Source organism: Physella acuta, unplaced genomic scaffold (genome assembly GCF_028476545.2).
Source record: "Physella acuta isolate Inbredline_101_S28 unplaced genomic scaffold, ASM2847654v3 ptg000152l, whole genome shotgun sequence".
NCBI lineage: Eukaryota > Metazoa > Mollusca > Gastropoda > Physidae > Physella > Physella acuta.
This window is the reverse complement of record NW_026731671.1, coordinates 203,669-226,361: the sequence shown is the minus strand read 5'-3', so window position 1 is coordinate 226,361 and position 22,693 is coordinate 203,669. Positions and strand designations below refer to the sequence as shown.

Genomic DNA, 22,693 nt, shown 5'->3' with positions numbered 1-22,693 from the left:
TATCGCGACTTCATTTGATGCTTGCACTAATGCGGGTGAAAACTTCCTGTTCGATCAAGTCTCTGACGTTTGCTACTAGATCTAGATCTAGCTTCTTACCGACGAAAGAACTCAATATATTTTTTGGTGTGTTCCGAATGACTCGTCTCAAACGAAGTTTTAGTTTTGAAGATTTCATAGATTCGTGACTGAGAACACCTTTACAACTTTGTACAGTGCGCTTTGTTTCTTCTCTATTACATTTCTAGTTATGTTAATGAAGCCGAATTTAAACAATTCTTCTAAATATTTATGTTTTGTTTCAAATTACTAAGGTTTAGTATACCAGTTGGCGACCCCCCAGAAAGACCTCCGCGACCCCCAGGGAGGTCGCGACCCCCAGGTTTTTATATTCACGTATAGATCTCTAGATCTAGATCTATACGTGAATATAAAAACTATTAGGTACGTCTAGATCTACAGTTTGTCAACTGCTTGTCTATTTATTTCCAGTGTGCCCGTTGGTATACTCTATACTGATTAAAGTAACATGGAATTCAGTCAAATAAAGTCTGTATTTTGGTTCATTTCTAAAATACATATCTTAATAAAAAATTTCCCCCATTGTTTTAAATCTTTAATAAGTTAGTTATTTTTTTAAAAAATTCGCCAATGTGATGAATCCTTGTCTAGATCTCTTTAGGATTGAATTTAAATTCATTGAAAGTTATCCAGTCCATGTTTTAATGTATCAGTTTTAAAGATTGCAACAGCAATAACAATGCTTATTAATGTGTCTAGACACTTTGAGACTTTTTGTTATTAAGTTTTGCTAACGATAATCTAAACAATTAAAATAAATATCCTAATTTACAATACTTTGTTTACTTCACTTGTTTACCCACAATCCCCTTTCGCTTTTTCTCTGCGCATAACATGGCGGCGCCATGCCTCAATATATTTACGTACAAATTATTTATTAACGCGGCGTTATTACTAATCCCGCCCCGTAGGAATGGTAAGAATGCTTGCTATAATCGATAGAGTATATTGAATTTCAAAATAATTACACTTTAATCAAGGTGAAACAATGCATATTAGGATATGAAGAAAGCGTTTAACGACACTTGAGTTTGGTGTATTCTTGTTTGGCTTGTGGTGGTCAAAAAAAAGGTGGCGTCTTCTGTTCGCCATTTCTGCATCCTCTCTTCTTTTTTTTTGGTCTAATTTCTAAACACACTGGCGATCTATTTATATTATTGTTTTTTGTGAGTACATTTTACGTAGTTTGTATCCTTTCAGTGCTCCACTAGAAATAGTTTTTAAAAGAGCGTACTATGGTGACATTTTTTTCTTAAAGAGACGTAAGAAGAACGTTGAGCCAAATTTGAATTTCGCAAATAAAAATTGTAAAATAATTAAATAAAGAAGGCTATTGTTTCAGGACTAATTTAATTAAAATAACCTTGTCCTAGAGTCTTATCTACATCTAGATCTATAACTTAAATGTTTTGTTATTGTAATAAATGTTTATTGTTGTCTAAATCTAGATCTAGATCTAGATCTAGTAGGCTAATCTAAATTCAAATTTCACTAATAGAGAAGTTAGTAGAAATAAGAAATCTAGCAGCATATTTAATTTTCTAAATTAAGAATCTGGATATCTTGTCTAAATTGTCTAGATCTAGAATCTTGAGATTCTACTTTCTAGATCTAGGCTTAGATTAGAATCTAGATCTTTTCTGGAAATGAAATTAAACTCAGGTCACAACTCTACCCCTACCCTCTAGTCCCAGCAATCATTCATCTTATGTACAAGTTTTTTTTGCTAGCATTCAGTTTTGTTTTTTGCCAGGACAAAACAGGACAAGTTCAGGTTGTTTCACAATTTACACTGTAATCTTCCTTACATTCTAACTCGTTATGTTTGTTCATTTTATTATCGTTGTGTTGCCTTTTCAAACATTATTAAAGGCCTAGATTCTAGATCTTGATTCAATTTCTTTATGATTCACATATCACTCACACTGTCTTCACTTAAACATACAAAGACTTGCACAAAGACTCTGTTTTCTTGTCTATTGTGAGGAAAACATTTAGTTTCTTTGCCCCAAAATTGTTTAGGCCCTAGAGAAGTAGCTTGGGCTGTAAATCTAGTGTTTAAAAATCAAACAGTTATAGATGGAATAATTTTTCCATGGCGATTCTTCTCTTTATCTCTTGTACTACTTAAAAAAAAACAATCCTTTTAAGTTGAAATGTCAACCTTAAAAAAAATGCTTGTTAACTAACTTTAACAATTGCCTTACTCCAGTTAACTGTTGGTCAAATAATACTACTTTAAGTCTCAAATTGAAAGGCTTCATAAGAATTATTTTTGTTTTACTGTTCAACTTATTTTTCAATAACATGCCATTTGGTTACATCTCTTATACCTCCCACTAAGCAAAGGTCGACATCTTTGCTTTGTTGGATAGGTTAGAGAATTTTTGAACTGTTTGCTGCTGTTGATGAAGTTTCACTAGAGACTGAAATGAGCAGACTTTTTACAATTGTTTATTGTGAGAGCTTGTTCATTTACCCGTCACCTTGACAGTCAGGGAGTAAGCACCTTAAAAAGTGTTACTCTTTCAGACCTTGCACTCTTCTTGGGTGGCGATGATAATCTTGCAGTAAAATGATGATAATGTGTTTACTACATTTTTGCTTGCAGGTGTATTAGAATGAATGATACTACTGTCTGTGGGAAGCAAACAGTTCCTGACAACCGCAAACGAGCGGTATCAAACCAGGCATGAATTGAATTAAAGAAGTGTGTTGTGTCTCCTCATGCAGACACACACATTATCGCAAAAATATCTAGATCTAGCTTGTATGAGTGATGTTTGAAAAGTAGTTGCTGTTTAATACATCCGTTATATTATGTCACATAAACACTTGATATGTCACATAAAAAGACTCATTAAAAGCTCCTCTCCATGGATTAAATCATTATTAAAAACTTTGATAATGGTTAATTCCATTTATATAGTTTTAACAGCTTGACAGTTTTATGCTAAATTACAATGGAATTTTGTTATTAAAATAGCCTGGTGCAGGAAGTTGTATTTCTTAATTTCAGTCAGTTTATTGTCTTGAAAATAAAAACTAATTTTGAACTCAAAAAGAAAAATTATATATAAAAAATCATGTTTAATATTATAATAAACATTTAAAAATCTTATACCACTGTTTTAATATTTATTTTCTCATAAAAAGTAGTCTTGGTGTGATTACCAGCATTTTAAAAATAAATGTTTTTTTTTTCTTTTTGAATGTTCTTTAATTATTAGATATTTGATATATTTTTTGTGAAAGCTTTAAGCATGAAAGATTTAATAGTTTAACCTTTGTTGTAGACTAAGATAAGAATTTGGTAAGTATATTGTCAAGTTGATTGCAATCGAGGTTACAATTTAAAAAATCTGTAAAACTGCATTATTAAATCATTGTTAAAAACAAAATTTGAAGATTTTTGTAAAGGGAGTTTATAGACTTAGTTTATAGTGGTATAATTTAACTAATGTTTTAGCTACTCTATTATCTAATGTATTTTAAAAATATTTTCAGACTATTGAGAAGTTGCCCTCTAAAAATTATTGTCAAAAGTGTATACTTCAAGGTGTTGAAAGTCCAGTACAGCTCTTTCAAATAAATGATGATGAAGCTTTTTTAATGTGCAAAAATGTTCAGGTGATTATTTTTATGTATGCTAAATACTGTTCATTATTAAACTTCATACTTTTTATATTTAGTATAAACATTTTCAAAAAATTAATTTTTTGTAACCAAATTTTTTTGCCAAATCTGACCATTCAAAGCAAAGTTACTGGATAAAAGAAGGAATTTTTAAAAGTGCCCTCTTATTTTTTAGTTTTTTAATTGTTATATGGTACAATGAAGCATACATTTTTATATTAACACATAATAGCATAGTTCATGAAAAAAATTCACACTGAAAGAGAGATTTTTCATAATTTTATTGTCTGGTCACATATGTTGGCATTACCTATATAATCTTTAACTTCATCTACATAGCAGCTTTTTTCTATTTTTACTGGATTGATCAAAATAAAAAGTTTTCAATTTTCAATATTATTTTTCCAGTGTACATTTATGCCATCTTCAAACTTGGAGTCTCTCTTTGTGAAAAGAGACATATCACAAATTTCTGCACCTCTAAAACTTAAAAGGAAAACTTCATCAACTACTTCAGTATCCTCTTATAGCATCTATGGCTCCTCTCAAGTACAGAGGCTAGGGCTATCAAATTCATCTCGAAGTTTAAGAGCAAGTACCCCATCTTGTAAAGCATTTTCAGCAAATAATTCACACCTGCAGAGCTCATCTGCATCCAAAATAAACAGTTTTTCTGCTCATAGACTGCTGAAATCTCCAGCACCTCTAGCAGAAGAGACAGAGAGGAAGACTTTAGTTCCACTGGGACCATTCTTAACTGGACATGCACACAGCTTTTCATCATTTCAAACAAATCAACTTGAAGACAAACGGCGACAGAAAATTCAGGTGCCAACCAATCTAGGAGAAAGTACGCCAGTTTTGTCTAATACAAAAAAGCCAACTGTTGTTAAGCAACATACATCTGGGCAACTGACATTTAATCCAGTCTTGGGAAACAAACGAAAGGGAAGCAGTTTGGATTCTGATTCAACTAGCAGCAGCGACTCAATTTGCTCGACCCCAACAACTGTTTTAAAATCTAGCTTTGCTGAAAATAATTCAGGAAGAAAAGTGCAGCGTATTATTGTTCCTCCTGATACTCTAATTAAATTGCAAAAGGGTTTGCTAAAAATTCAAATAGTGCATGACAAAAGCAACGGTTCCAAGCCTTGCATTGTGTTCAAGACTGTTGAAAATCAAACAGATTCTATTACCAAACCTACACTAAGCCCAAAGAAATCCAATAAAAGAATTGTCTCAGACTCTTCTCGTGTGACTAATTCTAAAATAGAAAGAGATAAACAAAGTGGTGATTCAATTAATGGTTTTGACATTGTCCAGGTAGGCTCTCTAAGTGACATTTTAAAAGAGGGTCTCAATAAGCCAATTGAGTTGACTGGAAAGTCAAATAAATTACACATTGATGCCATTAATTCTCGTCTCTCAGAAATTATAAGTAATCTAAATACTGGTCCATCTGTATTACCAGAAGTAGAACCCAGTTCATTCAACAAGCAAATTATTAACAGCATAAGTACAAAAGAACTACCTCCAACACTTGAACATTCATTTAGGGAGAATTCAGATTTAAATGATTCCCTAAATGATTGTTTAGAGAAATTTGGGCAAAGCAAACCTTTTACTGAGCCATTCCAAGGGAACTCTAAAGATTTAGATAATTATTTTCTTGACAACTTCTTGGATATCTAAAATTGGATTATAATACTTTTTACACTGACTTAAATTACATAAAGAAAACCACTATGCCAATCACTGGTAATTTAAATCAAGAGAATCCAGTTTTGGATGAACCTGAAGGGCAATATGTTGCCGTTGACAACACACAGGTTACTGAGACACCAGATCAAAATCAAGACTTCACAGGTGCAGAGGTTTCAAGCACTACAGTTGATCCAGATCCTATTGGAGGATCATCACTGACACATTCCACTGTAAGTGGAAGTAACATTGAACCTGTACAGTCCACTTCATTGGATATTACTTCAGATTTTTTAGATGGATTTAAGGAGACTGCCCCACTAAAAACTAATACCCCTGCACCATCATCAAGTTTTAATAAGGGTTTTCAGGATGCTTTTGCTGCATTTGCATCAGCTGCTTCTGCCTCATACAGAGATGATGAAGAGGAGGAAAGTGCTGTCGATGCACCCACTGAGGAACCAGCTACAACAGTAGCATCAAAAGTAGATGATGTCGTATCAGCTGCTGCAGATTCTGCTGGGTCTGCTGCTATTGAACCTGTTGTATCCTCTGCTATTGACTCTGGTTTAGTAACCACCTCTGGAGAATCCTTAGTCAAGTCAGGTCAAGAAGCAGATAGTATTTATGCAGCTCAAGAGCTTGCAGGATTAGAGCAACCAGCAACAGAGCAGGTAGCATCATTTGCAGGGACGGATGCAGATTCACAGATGATTGGTAGCACTCAAGCAGCAGAAGCACCCACAGAGGTGGCAGCAGCCTCTGATTCAGTCTATTTTATACAGATGACTGATGCTTCAGGGCAGGTAGTAACTTCAATAATTGATCCTAATGATATTCCATCATATGCAGATTCTGTTGTATATAAACAGTGCATGCTACCTGATGGTGAAATTGAGACGACAATTGTATACCAAGGAGGTATTCCTGTTACCCAGGAGGAACAACCCACTCAAGAACAAGTTATGGCAACAGAGGAAGCAACTGAGCAAGTTGAGCAGCAAATTATTTATGTCCATGATGCCAATGGACAGCTGACACCAATAGATTCAGCGCAGTCTGCTAATGATGTAGCACCACCTGGTAAACAATTTGTTTACATGCAGGATTCTACAGGCAGGATTATTAGAACCATTATGGATGCTAATCAAACAATGGTGCCAGGTCAGCAAGTATATTACACTCAGAGTGAAGATGGGCGAATTATTACATCTGTAATGGATTCTGCCACAGCTGGTGTTACTGAAGATGGATCACAGCAAACAGTTGATCAGCTATATCAGCAGCAGTCTGCAGATAATCTGTATCAACAGCAGTTGTTGGAAGAAACTCAGCAACTTGCAACATCTGTGGTTGGAGGCACTGCAGGATTCAATATAGACAATAGCATGAGTGGCCTCAGCATGCTTGCAGAGTTATCACATTTGACAGCTGGACAAGGTTAGTAAGCATTTTAAAGTTACATAAAACATGTTGAATTCTAATTGTTAACAGAGCAATCAATTTTTAGTTTTTAAATCTTATCTTTTAGTTCTACTTTCTTTCATAGTCTGACCTTGCAGGACAAAAAGAGCAGAAATCTTGAGTGTAATAAAAAAAATGTGCTTATTTTATATCAATTTTTCCAGCCGCTACAGGTGTTAATACTGAACTAAAGACAGCATCTAGTACTGAGAGTAATTCTATGGACATGGATGAGTTCAGACCAGTTGCCATGGTTACAAGAAGGCTTGCTGGAGATGAAGGGGATACTATCAGTTCTGAAATTGCAGGGCTTAAAGTTGGTGAGACAGATTCTAGTAGTGTGGATCAGGACCTGGGACCTTCTTTGTCACAGGAAGATGGGGCTGGTGAGCCAAAGGCTGTTACAGCAATTACAAATTAACTCCTCATAAATTTCACTTGTGTTTGCAACATTAATAACATTCCACAGAACTTGTGGCAAATTAAAATTGCTAATTTAAGAGTTAATTGTATTGCTGTAATGGCTTGTATATTGGTTCATTCATTTATTGCTCATTGATCTCCTGAAAAAAATTCTTTGCCTTTCTTTCTTCCCCATTAAAATCATTCATATATATTTAACATTACTTAAATGGTGTTCGGTGTAGTATATCAAACCTCTGTTGTACATTATATCCTTGTCTATATTGTATACAGGACAAGAAGACTCTGTTGTTGGTAAAATTTTGGCTGAAATGAAGATTGAAGGCACCAATCCATCATATTCAGTATCAAGAGACAATTTGTTTGTGCAATGGCAAAATTTAGATGCCATGTGTTGGATGGATGTTGTGCTCATAATGCTAGTCTATTCTCCTACACTGCGACCATTAGTTAATCTGGAACCTACCCATGAGTTGGCTTCAACTTTGTTAATTACACTTTTAAAAGCAAATAGGCAAGCCCAGGTAAAATGTTTTGTAAGACTTATAATTTTTTTGAATAATTTTTTTTTTTTTTAATTTTTACTATTTTTTATTAAGCACTACAATCTTGACTATTTTGTATATATAAATATTTATTTTAATACAGGTTTTGCTCCAAAATTTGCTTAAGAAAAGCAATGGAGCAGAAATTAGTGGTCTTCAAACAGGTGCTGGTAACACAGCATCACTACAGGATCCAAAGACATCAAAACTTGTTTGCAAAGAAAATATGGATGAAATTGGCAAAGCCATAAACATCCTCTATGCGATGAGGGAAAAGATATGGCAAGCACTTCAACCAAGACTGCGGTGTGAAAGGGGAAAACACAATAGCCCAGTGTTGGTGTTACCATTGCTTGTCAGAGAAAAACCAGCTATCAAACAAATGTTTACTATGAACTACAGATATGTCTTTAAGGTAACGTATTCATTTTGTGTCATCTAACCTGTTTTTTAAAGTGCCAGTTTGAAAAAAAATTCTGTTTAATGTTGTAGGTAGTGACATCTATTTATTTTTTTCCAGTGTGAAAAATGTGGCTACTCACAAGATGATAGTCATACAAAGATTCTTCCCAGTATTCCTGTGGTTCCTGCAGACTTCAATATGAAAGCCCCATGCTTTGTCAGGAATTGTTTTGAATGTCAAGCACCAAATCAAAGAATGGTCATGAAATTTGAAGGGTAAAACTAATACACTTGTACACTGTTGATCCACTGAATTGTTAAATGTTTATTTGCCTCTCCCCGAAGAAATGCCTGAATAGAAACTACATGCGGATAACTTTTAAGATTAGAAAATAAATTAGGCGGTAATGAGCATCTGTATTAAGTATGGATGACATCATTGTTTATTTTTTTCGGCATTGGCCTTTTCATTCTAATTTTACTCTAGAATCAATTGCGTCATTTTATTGTGTGTACTTTTCCGGCTATAGAACTGTACATATTTCGTTACATTTTAAAACGTTCTTGTATGTTCCATTTGACGTCACGGTCTTTCACTATGCATCTTTTCAAGTTCCTTGTGTTTTCTCTAGAGCGTTAGCGACAGATAGAATAGTAAAACTATTATAGTTAATGATAAACATATCTGGTCACATTTTTTGTTAACCAGTAATGCACTTATTTTAAGATGTATAGCAGCCAAAAATACATAGTTGTAATTTAAATAATCAATACTGTGATTATTTTTCAGGCTTCAGGACTTTGTTCAGATGCATTTTGTCAAAGGCTTGCCACACAATAGGTTTGATGAGTTAAGCTTTGACTTCAATGATGACCACTATGAGGTCACAGCAGTTGTACACTACAAAAATAATCCAGATCATTTCATTGCTTGGGTTAGGAATGCACCAGGTAATTACAGAAAGTTAATATATTGATTTGCATACATAAAAATGGTATTCAAAGATACACTGTAAATTACCCAATTATCTTGTTTTAGATACCATAAAATTGCTTCACTCAATTATATATCAAGGAAAATTTTTGATAAATGAAGACTAATATAGGATTTAGTGCTAAATGAGTTTGGTTAAGGGGACCCACGGGTCACGAAAATGATAGTTAATTCAGAAAAAATAAAAAAATCGATTATTGCATATTCTGATAGATTATTACCTTATAAATCATTTGGTGATGTTATTTTTTATATAAAATAATGTTTTGAACATGAAAATATGTCAAGAAGGGGGTAGGGGTATTTGTTTTTTATTAAAAGTTGACCAAAATACGCTAATTTGTTGAGTTAATGGTTTCGTTTTACACGATACTATAGTATCGTGTTTGGTATCGCCGGATTGCTCTTTATTTGCTCTATAAGGATTTTCCGGTGTCACTCAGTTCTAAAAATAAGCATTGACCTAAAAAAGGCCTTCTATCACGCATCCCAAGCATGCACAACTATGTACTACTTCTCTCTGATTGGACAAACTGTTGTTAGAAGCTAAACCACGTCTTTTTATTGGCCGGCGTCGGCCATACTGTTGCGTGTCTAAGTTACCTCGACCCAGAAAACACTGCACGTACGTCCACAGTGATAGCGCCTCTCTGAGTGTTTACGTTTTTCACAGATCATTTTTAACATTAAACAGATTTATTCGACATCAAAGGTAAGCCAGTTATATTTTGTATACATATGCACTATCTGTTATATTGTTTTGTGAGTTTTCAATTAGACTCTAGTCTATTTCTTTATTATTATTACTTCAATACAGTCCGTTTCTAGATCTAGACTAAATTCTACTTTCTAGATCTAGGTCAGGTCAATCTAATCTAGAGTCTAGATCTAGATTCTAGATCTAGAAATGATCTAGAAGATAGATTCTAGATTTAGTAAATCTTGATTCTGGATCTAGAATCTAGATCTCGATATCTAGATCTAGTCTAGATCTAGATTTATTGTGGACTCTAGCTAGTGATTAGTTTTTAGATCTAAGCCCGAAGCTAAAGTCTGCTAAAGTGAAAGTAAACAACACAAAAGTCTGTATTACTACTTACTTAGTATAGATCTAGTATTGGTATTAGATCTAGAGAATCTAGATTTCTAGTACTTTTGTTGTGGGATAGCCCATGTCTATCTGCATTTCTCGTGATATGAATCATAACTGATGAATTTTAATTACTAGATCTAGGTATTACTAGACATAAGAGTGTAGATTTGTTTCAATTTTATATTAATCATATGTATTATGTGCAAACAAAATTTATTTTTGAGATTATTATTCAGTCATCCTTAATTGTATAGCTGGATATTATTTAAAGTTAGCTGTTTGTAAGTCTTGTTCAGTTAGTAATTATCTTATTTCTTACTATTTCAGTGTCATGGCTCCATCTAAAGTTTCATCTAAAAACAAAGCGGCTAGGTCAAAGCTGAGGAGAAAGCGTCAGTCAGCCAAAGCGACAGAGGCCAGGCAGAGAAGAAGAGAAGAATCCATGACGACGACCGTTGCTCAAAGTCCAAGTCACAGTGATTCCCCTCTTCTTACACAGGAAAGTACTGTCTTGCCTTCTGTCTCCCCTTCTATCTCAGCTTCTAAACGCAAACTTTCTTTTTTTGATGAAAGTGAGCAGTCTCTAAATTCTGATTTGCCATCCACATATGTCTGCCTGGAGACATTACAATCATTATTTACCAACCTGCAGTGCGCCATTTGCCAGACACAGTGTCTGCAGCTGCAGCAGGACACATCAAAAAACTGGCCTTGCAGTTTATCTGCAAGTATATTGCAGAACTTGTGTGGAGATTAGGTCAGAGACCATTACATCTCCTAAGAGTGAAAAAGTGCACTCTGTAAACAGACAGGCAGTTGCTGCCTCTCTGGCGACTGGAATGGGGTATGGTGGGCTTATGAAGTTTTCAGAGCTGATGAACACTCCGGTTCTCCATCCAAAAACTTATAATCAGCACACGCGAGTAATACATAAAATGGCACTAAGTTACTCTGACAAACTGATGTCAGACAGTGCAAACATTATTCGTGCTGCATACCCCGAACAGTCTGGCAAAGATTACTTTGATATTGATGTTTCGTATGATGGAACATGGCAGACTAGAGGCCATAAGTCAAAGTATGGTGTGGGCTGTGTAATAGAAAACAGAACTGGCCTTGTTGTTGATTATGAGGTAGTCAGCAAATACTGCCACACATGCAGCACAACAGGTGCTAGACTCAGGGCAGAGAACCAAGCAAAATTTGATGTTTGGTATTTATCTGGCCTTGTTGTTGATTATGAGGTAGTCAGCAAATACTGCCACACATGCAGCACAACAGGTGCTAGACTCAGGGCAGAGAACCAAGCAAAATTTGATGCTTGGTATTTATCACACAAGCCCTCATGTGATCTCAATCATTATGGCTCCAGTGGGAGCATGGAGCAACATGCCGCTGTGAAGATGTGGGCTCGGTCAGTGGAGAAACATCAATTCAGATATCGCAGTGTTGTATCTGATGGTGATACTAACACCATAAAAGCGCTCCATGACTTGAGCCCATATAAGGACCTCACAGTAGAGAAGAGGGAGTGTCTAAATCATGTGGCCAAGCGACTAGGAACTGCTTTGAGGAATGTTGTGGAGACTAAAAGGAAGCAAAAGATAACACTTGGTGGTAATGGCAAGGGTAAGCTAACCCAGACCAAGATTGCCAAGCTGCAAAAGTATTAAACCAAGGCGTTGCGTTCCTGCTCCTCTATTACTGAGATGCGAAAAGCTATTTGGGCCACACTCCTGCACTGCACTTCTACTGATGAGGAGCCTAAGCACCAGGACTGTCCTCAAGGAGTATCTTCCTGGTGCTTTTTTCAGCGTGCTGTTGCCAAGGGTCTTCCCACTGACAAGCATGACCTGATGCTTTCTTTGTACATTTGTCCTATGGTCGAGGAAAATATAAGACCTGTTTATGAGAAAATGTCGCAAGAGGACCTCTTAAGCAGATGCTTGGATGGAAAAACACAAAATACCAATGAATCCATCCATTCAGTCATATGGAGTCGTTGCCCAAAGCATCTGTTTGTTGGTAGGCAGAGGCTAGAAATAGCGGTGTGCCTAGGGGTGGGGGAATTCAATATGGGGTCAAAGGCCTCCCACAACTTTTTACAACATATAAACCTGCACGTTGGCAACAAAACCAAAGAAATAGGAGCTAAGAGGGACATTGTTAGGGTGGGCAAGGCTCAGAGGTCTCTTTATAATAATGAAAGTGCTAGGAGGAAAATTAGGCGCGTCGCAGAGGAGCGTGAGAATAAAAGAATAGAGTTAGAGGAGGGGGTCCACAGTACATACCAGGAGGGGCTGACATTTAATTTTTTAATATACTGTTTAGTTACTTTCTTTTTTTCTAAATGGCATTTGTTTTTACTATTAGAATTAACTTTTATCTCAGTACTGTGGCAAAAATAAGTTTCGGTTAAGTTTCGGCTGATTTTTAATAGGGGGTAGGGCTTACATAAATATTTGTGAAAAATTTAATATTGTTCCATTTGAATTTTCATGTGACTTTATGAAGTCACTTATGAATAACCTACTTTATAAAAGTGTCATTTTTAGTTTTGTTATCATTTTGTTCTTTTACCATTGTAATCAATCTTATTTTGCTGTTTTTCTCAAAATAAATTTTTATTAAGCATACCTGTTGTTATGTTTCATTTTTTTCAAAATTCGTTTGTTGGATTGTTTTGAACATTTGTATGTGTGTTTACAAATGGTGTATATAAAGAATGAAGTAGCATTTATTGGTTAATAATACCACTGGACTGAGTTATGAGTTGTATAAGTGGACAACATAACAAAAAGTGTGTCATATCAAATGCGGCCTACAGTACCATCACATGGACAGGTACAGAGAAAAAACTAGCCTTATTCATCCAAACTCTAAACGTCAGTGCATAAAATACATGTATGGGCACCAAAATGCAGAAGATGAGATGTGAAACCACTAGTTATTTAACAATTTGTGACAAGATGTTGCTCATATTTTAGAACCTAGACCCCTAAACACATCCGGATTATGAGAAATAGGTGAACTAATTTGAAAAAAATAATAAATATAGCTTGTCTTAGCCTATCTTGATAAATTTAAAGTAGTTCAATTGTAAAACAACTGATTTTAGGCAAAGTAGATTCAAAAGCAGTTGACCCCCTTAATCCTCTAATTTGCACTAAGCCGACCATGTCTTATTATTAAGATCTGTGGTGGTATACGGTGCATATATTGTACTGCTTTATTTTCACTTAGCTGTTACTATTTTTTGGTGTAGTTGTGATTTAATAAGGAACATTTATTCATAGTATGTCAGTTCATACTGTTTACAGTGTTTGAGTATGAAACTATCCTCCTTTTGTCAACATTTTTAATGGTAATTTTGGATTACAATTTATGTTACGATACGGTTTAGGTCATGACTAAAAAATTGTTTCTCCATTCATTCAAAGTATATACTTTCAATAATCCAATAATCATTGACTGAAATTAGTATTAGATTATAATTTTGGTGCCCACCCCGCCAAAGGTGGATATAAAAATAGTGCCTTTTTTCATATCCTAGAAACAATTCTCAGATAATATAAGTTGTATCCTTTTCCTCTCCTATCTCATATAATCTCTTTTTAATCCTAGATATTCTGAAGGTTTCTTGTCATTTTTAGCATTATATATTATAGCTGATTATAAAAATTTGATATAAAGACTGCTGTGATGGTGAACTTGAGCACAGATTTTATCTGGGTATTTCAGTATTTAGCTTAGTCAAGGAAACTTGTTTTTATTCAAAATGGCTGTAAAAAGCATTTTTTTCCATGCTTATATGTTCATGCTCATTATGTCAAAAAGTGTATTTAATTGGGTTTTCTTATTCTTTCAATTCTTTTTATATTTCTTTAAGCAACCTTTTGCTGTCTAGATTTGCACTAACTAAGCCGACCATGTCTTACAATTTTAAGAACTGTGGTGGTATACGGTGCATATATTAAAGCCCTTTATTTTCACTTAGCTGCTGCTATTTATTGTTGCAGTTGTGATTGTTTATGGAACATTGATTCTGTTTAGATGTAAAACCAATATATTTTTAATAAAAACTTCACTAGACTTAGCGATAATCTGAAGATCTAAATTATTACGTTTTTGTTTAAGCAATCCTTTATTGTTTAAGGCATTGGTTTGAATTTTCAAAAGCCCCAAAAAAAACCCACCCATTAAAATATTTTCATTATTCACCATTTGATGATATATACTAAATGACTTACCAAATAAACCAGTATAGCATTGCAGCTTTTGCTAGAATCAGTAGTATACAGTGAGCATAATAGTACTAGGCATAATTCCAAAATCTTTACTATTAGTCTAGTTCACAATTTTAGGGCTAGGCGATATTTAATTAAACTGATGTTAGCTCCATTCTGCCTTTAGTTTGTAGTTTTTGTCAACATAAACATTTTTAGTTTGTTTTTTGTCAAAGAAAACTCAAAATCTGAATGAAAATATTATAAAATGCAGACTGCTGGACTTAGTCTTATGTTAATTTTTCTAATTTCCTTTATTGCTTCACTTAATTGTGTTTAACAATATTTTAAAGTAAGATTTGCACTAACTAAGCCGACCATTTCTTATAATTTTAAGTACTTTGGTGGTAAACGGTGCAAACATTGAACATCTTTTTTTTTCACTTAGCTGCGACCATTTATTGGTGTAGTTGTGAATAATTTAAGAACATAGATTCTGAGTCATGGCCCGTATATTTTTTTTAGTAATATCTAGATATATAAAACCATGTTACTATATTAATCTGAAAATATTTTCAAAGTGTATTTCCATTTGCAAATCATTGTCATTTTATAGACTTGGGGCTGGGTAATAAACCTTTTTTTAAATTAACAGTCTGTCATCTTAGATTTGCACTAACTAAGCCGACCATGTCTTATAACTTGAGAACTGTGGTGGTATACGGTGCAAATATTATACCACTTTTATTCATTTAGCTGCTACTAATGTTTGAAGCAGTTGTGATTATATAAGAAACAAATTACTTATGATTTTTCTTGTCATGAAATGAGTGCCTACATTGTTGATAAAATCAATACTTTTTCTCTTGCATTTTTAGGCTCAACTTGGATGGAATGCGATGACCTGAAATCTGTAATTACCAGGTACCTTCATGTGTCACCCAACATCCCTCCTGGGCAGGTGCACATGGTCATGTGGGAACGCAGACTGACAGCGCAGCACACTTTAGTGATGCGTGACACAGAGGATACAAAGCTATTGGCCTCATTGGTTCTAACTGTTCAGCAACCTAACACACACCAAAATACTGACCCAGGTATTTACAATTTTTCAACAAGGTTTGAATCAATTTAATGCTTTTGATTTGATTTTATAAGGGCTAGCCAGTCTAAAAAGTTAGTCTAAGTTAGTTACATTTTTAATTTTAAAAATTTATAATAAATTTTACTTTTTTAGCTTCACGGTCAGGTCTAGCAAACACACCATCATTTCCTTCAGCCTCTACTACCCAGACTAGTTCTCTGCTATCTGGTCAAACAGGGCCGACCTTTGCTCCATATACACCTAGAGGAAGGGGTAGAGGAAGAGGATCCAGAGGTTCTTATGGAGGAAGGGGGAGGGGAGCATCAATGGCTATGCCAGTGAGGCGCTCCACACCTACTATCACGCAAATATCAACTCCTACATCAGCTCCCACTTTACGAGCTCGTACTTCTCCACAAATTGTTCGTCTGCCTTTGTCAGCCTTACGAGGAGCTGCATCTGGTGGGGCACGCTATGTTTTAGTTAGTGGAAATTCTCAAGGTGTTGCCAACAGTGTTGGTAATGCTGGGACAGGCAGTGGAACCAGCAAAGTGGTGGTTGTCAGATCTCAAGGTGGAGCCAGCAACATCTCTGCAACTGAACTTCTTCAGCTCCTTCAGCGATCTGGGGCCATAAGTCAAGCAGGCTCTAGAATAACCACTACAATCAATACATCAACTTCTGGGGCTACATCTTCTACAGCATCATATATAATCCAGCCTGATGGGAGCATTGTTAGTACCTCAACATCTGGGGATACACAAGCACAGCCAGCCTTAGAACAACATCCAACTGAGACAGCTGAGCCTTCTGTGTCTGATGCACAGTCTTGTGTTGAGCAGATGACAGAGTCATTGTCTGCAGAGAAGAAAGAGATGCAGACAGAGGAACAAGCACAAATGATCTCTGAGCCTGAACAACAGATAAGCACATTACCTTTTACACCAAACCGGGAACTCTCAACAGCCAATGACACAATCATCGTTTCACCTGAGACAGGTTCCTCTACCATGGCATCATCATCAACTGATTTAGGCACAGAGCAGGCCATACCTGCTCAGAGAACTATAACACTCACTCCAAGCCAAGCACAAGCTAACACATACATTCAGATTCCTAGTGCTTCTGGAGGTATGATCTTGACCCAGCTGACAATGAGAGGAGGTAAAATGGTACTGGTGCCTGTAGACAAAAACACTCAAGCTCAGTTGACCAGCACATCAGTACTCAAAATGCCCAACTCTCCTTCCGGGTCACCAAAAATAGCCATCAGGGCTGGAGGAGCAAGTCCTCAGATAATATCTGCATCCTCTGCTGGTGCACTACTCTCACAGTTACAACAGCAACAGTCGCAAGGTATCATATCTCTTGCACAAGTGTCAAGCACTAACTCTACCGTTAGCACTGTGACAGGCCCTCGTGTTATTACAATGCCAGGTAATACCCCTGGGAAAAAGACCATTCAAGTAATTACTGTTCCACGTGGTGCCAACACAAGCCAAGCTGGTACTAAGACTATTCTAATGGGCTCAGCCGCAATTCACCAAACCACTGCCACAACCGTTGGTGAAAGTGCACTAGAAGATGCTTTGTCCCTGTCTGGAAGCATTAAAGATAATGTCAGCACACTTGGCAGCTCAGGTCAGTTGACATCAACACCAGCAGTCTCACTGCTGAGAGATGTTTCAGCAAGAAGTGGAGCCTCTTTGCTAACTTCCCCACCTTCTAGTCAACAGCAAAAATCTCAAGAGAGCTTCAGGTAATTTTTGTTTCATTCATCTTATCAATTTTGAAACCAATTAATCTCACATGTCAAGGATTGCACTAACTAAGCCGGCCGCTCCCTATTTTTAATTAGGGTAGAGGTGGTATATGGTGCAAATATTGTAGTGAAGTGTCAGCTTCTATCCCATGAGCTTCATTCACTAGCTGCTAAATTTCTCAAAAGTAGCAGTTTTTTATAGTGATGGGACATTTTCAGTTCTAAATTTTAGTCAGGTGTTTTGTAGCCACAGCTAAAAATGGCAATGTTATTCCTGGACCTTTTAATGTGTGCTGCATAAATAATGTCTTTCTGAAATAGAAACCAAATCCAATACTTCAGCAGTACCGTATTCAACAACTCAATTAATTTTGTATTGTTTGTAGAATTAATTTTCAGCTATTGTTTTTCTTTATTTTTAATATAAATTTGTTCCACATGGTTTATTTAAATGACTTCCACTATTTATAATTCAAATTGCTTTATTTCAGATATATACTACCTGGGTCAACTACCACACATGTTGTTCATACTGGAACTGGTGGAATTCAAAGCAGCCTAGGACAAGCAGGAAGAGCTTTCACTGCCCTATCTTCTTCAGGCACAATTATTGGTGGTCAACTTACACCATCTCCAACAACATCAGCCATTGGTACGTCACCCATGGACCAAGATTTAGCCCTAGGTGATTCAGACGACAGTAATTCTGCCTCTGGTTTGCTGATGGCTAGTCAAAGATTGAACAGAGAAATAATTGATACAACAGAATACATACCATTAGGACGTGGAAGGGCAAGAGGCCGTGGTCGAGGCAGAGGTAGAGGTAGAGGTGGAAGGACGCCCAGGGGAAGGGGGAGATCTCAGCTGTGGTCTTCTGATGCTGACTACTTAACCCCTCAGATTGGGAGTAGGAAAATATCCACCCTATCTGCAGACCTGAGACAGATAGGTGCTCACATTATTGAATCAAGCTCTGAAGCTGTTGATGGTGTTCCAGTGGTGTCTATCCCTGATTTTAACACTGATGAGCCTAATCAGCCTGAACCTGATACAGTCACTGAGCCCATGGAAACTGAACATGCTGCTAATATTCATGAATCATCTGCCACTGAGATGTCAGACCTACAGTCACAGATGACAGCGGAGGACTCCCAGCTAAACCAAAATTTAACCGATGCTACACTCAGCCCTACAGGACCTCGTGTTATCACACAGTCCATTCCTTCTATCAAGGCCAACCATGGATTTGACATTCTTACTCAAGGCATACTAGGAGGAGCAGCGAGATCACCCTCAATGCCACAGGTGAAGCAGGCTAGAAGTCTGCTAACAGGCTCACCTGTTTCTGTGACGCACTCTTCACTGTCTGCCAATTCGGGCACAACCACAGTGCTGGATGCTTCCAGCATGTCTGCAGTAGTATCTAAAGCGCAGCAGTCTCTCTCACTTGGTCAGTCTGTGAGTCAGTCTGAGATTGATACGTTAATACAAGCAGCCCAAGCTGCTGCCAAACCTGGCCTCTCTGGGTCAACAACCATCAGCTTCAAAGTCAAACCAGGAGTCAGCCTGCTGCCAATTAATGTTGGTGCTTTGGGCAGCCCTATCAAACAGGACACTAGTTTTGGTGTAGAATTTCTAAACACAGCTGAAAATATTGAAAGCAAAAGTGAACAAACAGATGAAGCAGCTCTTCAGGAAACTCAGACTATATCCCAAGAGGAAGAGATTCTAGAAAAGGAGGAACGAATTATGAGTGTTGATGAGAGCCAAGTGAGTGCAGCTGAAAGGTATAGGATGCCAAGTGAATTGTTTCAGCCTGATGAGGAGTCACCAGAAAAACCACTGAGGCTGGAGGAAGGGGTAAACAAACTTGGTGCTGAGCTACCTTCTAAGCTCTTCCAAGATTCAGAAATCAGTTCTCAGGAAGAGGAAGTAATCTTAACACCTCCACATTCACACAAAGGTGCAGCACGACACAAAACTGTCAAAGAAATTGAAATGGATAAGATGGCCATGATGCTAGTAAATGAGTCTACATCAGGCACTAAGAAGACTCAGTTGAAAGGTCAGACACTTTCTCAACCAACAACAAAGATTCATGGAGATGAGGAGTCTATAGTAGGTGATGTTGATATTGAAACATCAGATACTCATGTAGTTAAGAATAAAAGAAGTCCTGCTAAGCAAAAGATTGATCACAAGCAGAGGAATGCAAGCAGCAAGAAAGCTTCTGTTAAAAAATCTGTTGACAGTGATGCAAATGCAGAGGATACTTGCATTGCTTCTGCTCCGCTCAATGAGAATGATACAAATATTGTAACAAGCCCAAAGAAAGATCAGAATAGTTCACTGAACAAGCCTAAAAGCATTGGTGGCTTTGCCACAGATTTGCTTCTTGAAACTGAAAATGAAGAAAAACAGTTGGAAACAGAACAACAGATGGAAACTGAAGAAGAAACTGTTGTTGAAGAGGAAGCTGTGAAATCTGATACTGTTAAAGACTCTGATAACAAACTTGTTGATAATGTTGAAACAAATAAGGATGAGATCACAGAACAAGTATTGCTTAAAGATGATGTACAAACTACTGATGTTGGTGAGATTGACACTGAAAAAGTTTTAAAAGAGAAAGTTGAAAATGTACAGCCTGAAACCGTCAGGGTCCGTAGAAGACGCATTTACTACCCAGCATTTGTACCCCATAAGAAACAAAGAGTTGACTGGAAAGTAGAGGATGAAACAGAATACACTGATCATGAACTTCAAGAACAATGTTTCAACTACTGTGTCCTTTCAAACAAATCAAGAGCACCTAGCCTCAGACATCCTTCTCTAGGGCCTGTACAAGAGTTTTTTATAACGCCACCTTCCCCTTTAGCTCTTCATCGACCTAATAAAGTTATTGATAATGAACTTCTGCCTGCCGTAGTTCTACGACGAAATCCAAAACCTCTTCAGAAACCAGTAGTAGATCCTTCTAAAGAACCAACAGTGATACCATTAGTTGCTGAGGATGAAGGAGACCCAGCTTGTACCGGTGGATCAGTTGTGACCAGCCCAAATGATGGGGAAATGTTTAGTGGGGTCATTGTCAAAAAGAAACAGGAAACAGCTGACTGGAGCAGCTCTGTAGAAGAGGGGGAAGATGAAGATGGTGAAAACTCTGAGGTGGAGCATAAATATGCTCAGAGGGAGTACTGCAAACAGTTGTTGACTGTGTTGTATATGGAGGCAGGGGACTTCACTTCCTCTCTGTCTTGGAGTTCTGTAGATGATGATCAGGACACTGATCTGCTTTGTGATTCTCTGGTGAAGGAAGAAGAGAGTAACATCACAGCAGATGAGTCTGAGCAAGACATTGCTGCTCCTGACACTGAGGATACTAAACAAGTAGATGTCCCAGATGGAGGCACACTTCCTTTTGAACCTAATTTATCAGCTGATCTGTTTCAAGATGAGCAGGGGGATGAGTTACCAAAAACAGTAGATTTACCAAAAACAGATGAGTTACCTAAAGCAGAAGAAATTCTTGACAGCTGTGAAAGCGTCAAACAAACTGAAGTTCCAGACATTGACACTGGTGTTCCAACAAATGTGGAAGAGAGTGGACATGAAATAGTTTCTGAAGAAATAGATCAAACTTATAAACTGGTGGAGAACCTCCAGGACTCTGTTAAAGAAACAAAAGTAATACAGAGCATTACCACCACTGGAGAAACTACACCCCAGACACCCATTGTTAAGAAGCGAAGAGGGAGACCTAGTAAAAAACATGCTATTAAACCATTACTTGAAGAAGATCCTCTAGCTGGTGTTAGTCACATTCAGGATGTGGCATCTGATCCAAACACACAGTCATCCCGCATTAATGGCACTGACAAAACATCATCTCCTCAAGTAGGCTTGAAATCTGAGCCAACTTCTCTAACAAAAGATTCAACGGCAGCACCCTCTTTCCCATCTCCATCCAGACGGTCAAGCCGCACTCCCGTTCCATCAAAACGTGTGCTTGATTCTTGGGAAGAGAGCTCTCTTAGGACTGTGCTTAAAGCTAGGCGGACATCAATTGTGAGTTCTGATGAGGAGCATTCTGGATCAAGTAATGGTGAGATAATGGTCAAGAAAATTAAAAAACAGACAACTTTACCCTCATAGCACTATGCTATTATGTTCAGTGTTAAAATGTCGATAGTTTGTAAAGAGAAACTCCTATGCTTTATACATTTGTTTCCTGTTTTGTACTATTTCTTTCCCCTAATTCTAAGTTTTGTAAGTTGTTTTTTCTACAAAATTTTATTTTAAACTATTGTTAATCCTACCTATGTAGCGAAACACAGCACACCATCACTGGGGGCATTAAAATTTAGTTGCTCTTAATTTAGATAGTTCAGGAATAACTGCAGTTTTAGCACTGCACTTGATTAATATGAAGCCCAAAAAATCAGCAGCCACTCATTTTTTTAACATTGTAATTATGCATTCAATTTTACACATCCATGTGTATATAAGTTTATTTATATATTGAATAGTATGTCTACTAACAGCCTAACACTTGGTAATCTCACATAGTTCATTTAGAACCATTTAGTATTAACTTGATTCATGACAGGTTATTTTTTTTAAATATGCATTTAAATTATAGTAGCACAGTTCATTTTGTAATTTCAAAAGAGTTTGTTTCACTAAGAAGTATTTTTTCAATCATCTGTAAATGTGTCATTTAAATTGTCAAATGCTATGTTTTCTATTAAATATATTTTCTGAATTCATCATATTTACTTATCAGTTTGTTAATAATTTCATACCTAAGTTTTCCCATCATATTTTGACACTCATTTGATCAATTCAATTGCAATCTAACTTTGATCATTACAGTTAATATTAGGACACAATATTTTGTTGGATTTGTTTCAATATAACCAATAGTTTGGATTTTTTGCAGAGCAACATGTTAGTTGAGGTGTCGTCTCCAGACATCTCTTCCTTGATATATTAGAAACAAAATAATGGTGTTTCCTTATGTGTACATTAATTAAAATAACCATAAGCAATCATCTTTTTTTAAAATGTTCATCTCAGTGTGATTGCACCTATTTTAATTCATTTCTTTATTCTTGGTGATGAGTTTGGTACTATTATTAATATTATTATATTTTTTTTGCATGAACTTTAGTTAAAACATTGTTTTATGGTGGATTATATAACACCAGTACATTTATCAGCTGGTCATTTGACCAGAAAATGGAGAACATCTCACTAAATTATGTGCTTAAAGTTTTTTG

At 36.4% G+C, this 22,693-nt stretch overlaps 2 protein-coding genes across 3 annotated transcripts; both read left to right on the top strand.

Moving 5' to 3' along the window:
* Positions 1 to 901: 901 nt before the first annotated feature.
* Positions 902 to 5,409, top strand: LOC131935681 (uncharacterized). Its single transcript, XM_059292204.1, has 3 exons — positions 902 to 997; positions 3,589 to 3,711; positions 4,126 to 5,409. The coding sequence occupies exons 1-3, from the start codon at positions 995 to 997 to the stop codon at positions 5,407 to 5,409; spliced, it is 1,410 nt and encodes a 469-aa protein (XP_059148187.1). The 5' UTR covers positions 902 to 994.
* Positions 5,410 to 5,462: 53 nt separating this feature from the next.
* LOC131935680 (uncharacterized) lies at positions 5,463 to 22,405 on the top strand. Of its 2 annotated transcripts, none has more exons than XM_059292203.1 (9): positions 5,463 to 6,858; positions 7,047 to 7,202; positions 7,579 to 7,829; positions 7,954 to 8,265; positions 8,371 to 8,528; positions 9,043 to 9,203; positions 15,444 to 15,662; positions 15,803 to 17,408; positions 17,903 to 22,405. In XM_059292203.1, exons 1-9 carry the CDS (start codon positions 5,463 to 5,465, stop codon positions 21,564 to 21,566), a joined length of 7,923 nt encoding a protein of 2,640 aa, XP_059148186.1. In that variant the 3' UTR covers positions 21,567 to 22,405. The 2 variants fall into 2 exon arrangements, with proteins under 2 accessions (XP_059148186.1, XP_059148185.1); XM_059292202.1 differs by having other exon boundaries at positions 7,047 to 7,268.
* Positions 22,406 to 22,693: the final 288 nt, after the last annotated feature.

Bases quoted from the DNA above. Each gene is read 5' to 3' on its own strand.
- LOC131935681 (XM_059292204.1), top strand. The intron at 3,712-4,125 runs GTGATTATTTTT...TTATTTTTCCAG, and splicing joins TAATGTGCAAAAATGTTCAG to TGTACATTTATGCCATCTTC.
- LOC131935680 (XM_059292202.1), top strand. From the start codon at position 5,463: ATGCCAATCACTGGTAATTTAAATCAAGAGAATCCAGTTTTGGATGAA. The intron at 6,859-7,046 runs GTTAGTAAGCAT...CAATTTTTCCAG, and splicing joins ACATTTGACAGCTGGACAAG to CCGCTACAGGTGTTAATACT. The intron at 8,529-9,042 runs GTAAAACTAATA...ATTATTTTTCAG, and splicing joins ATGGTCATGAAATTTGAAGG to GCTTCAGGACTTTGTTCAGA.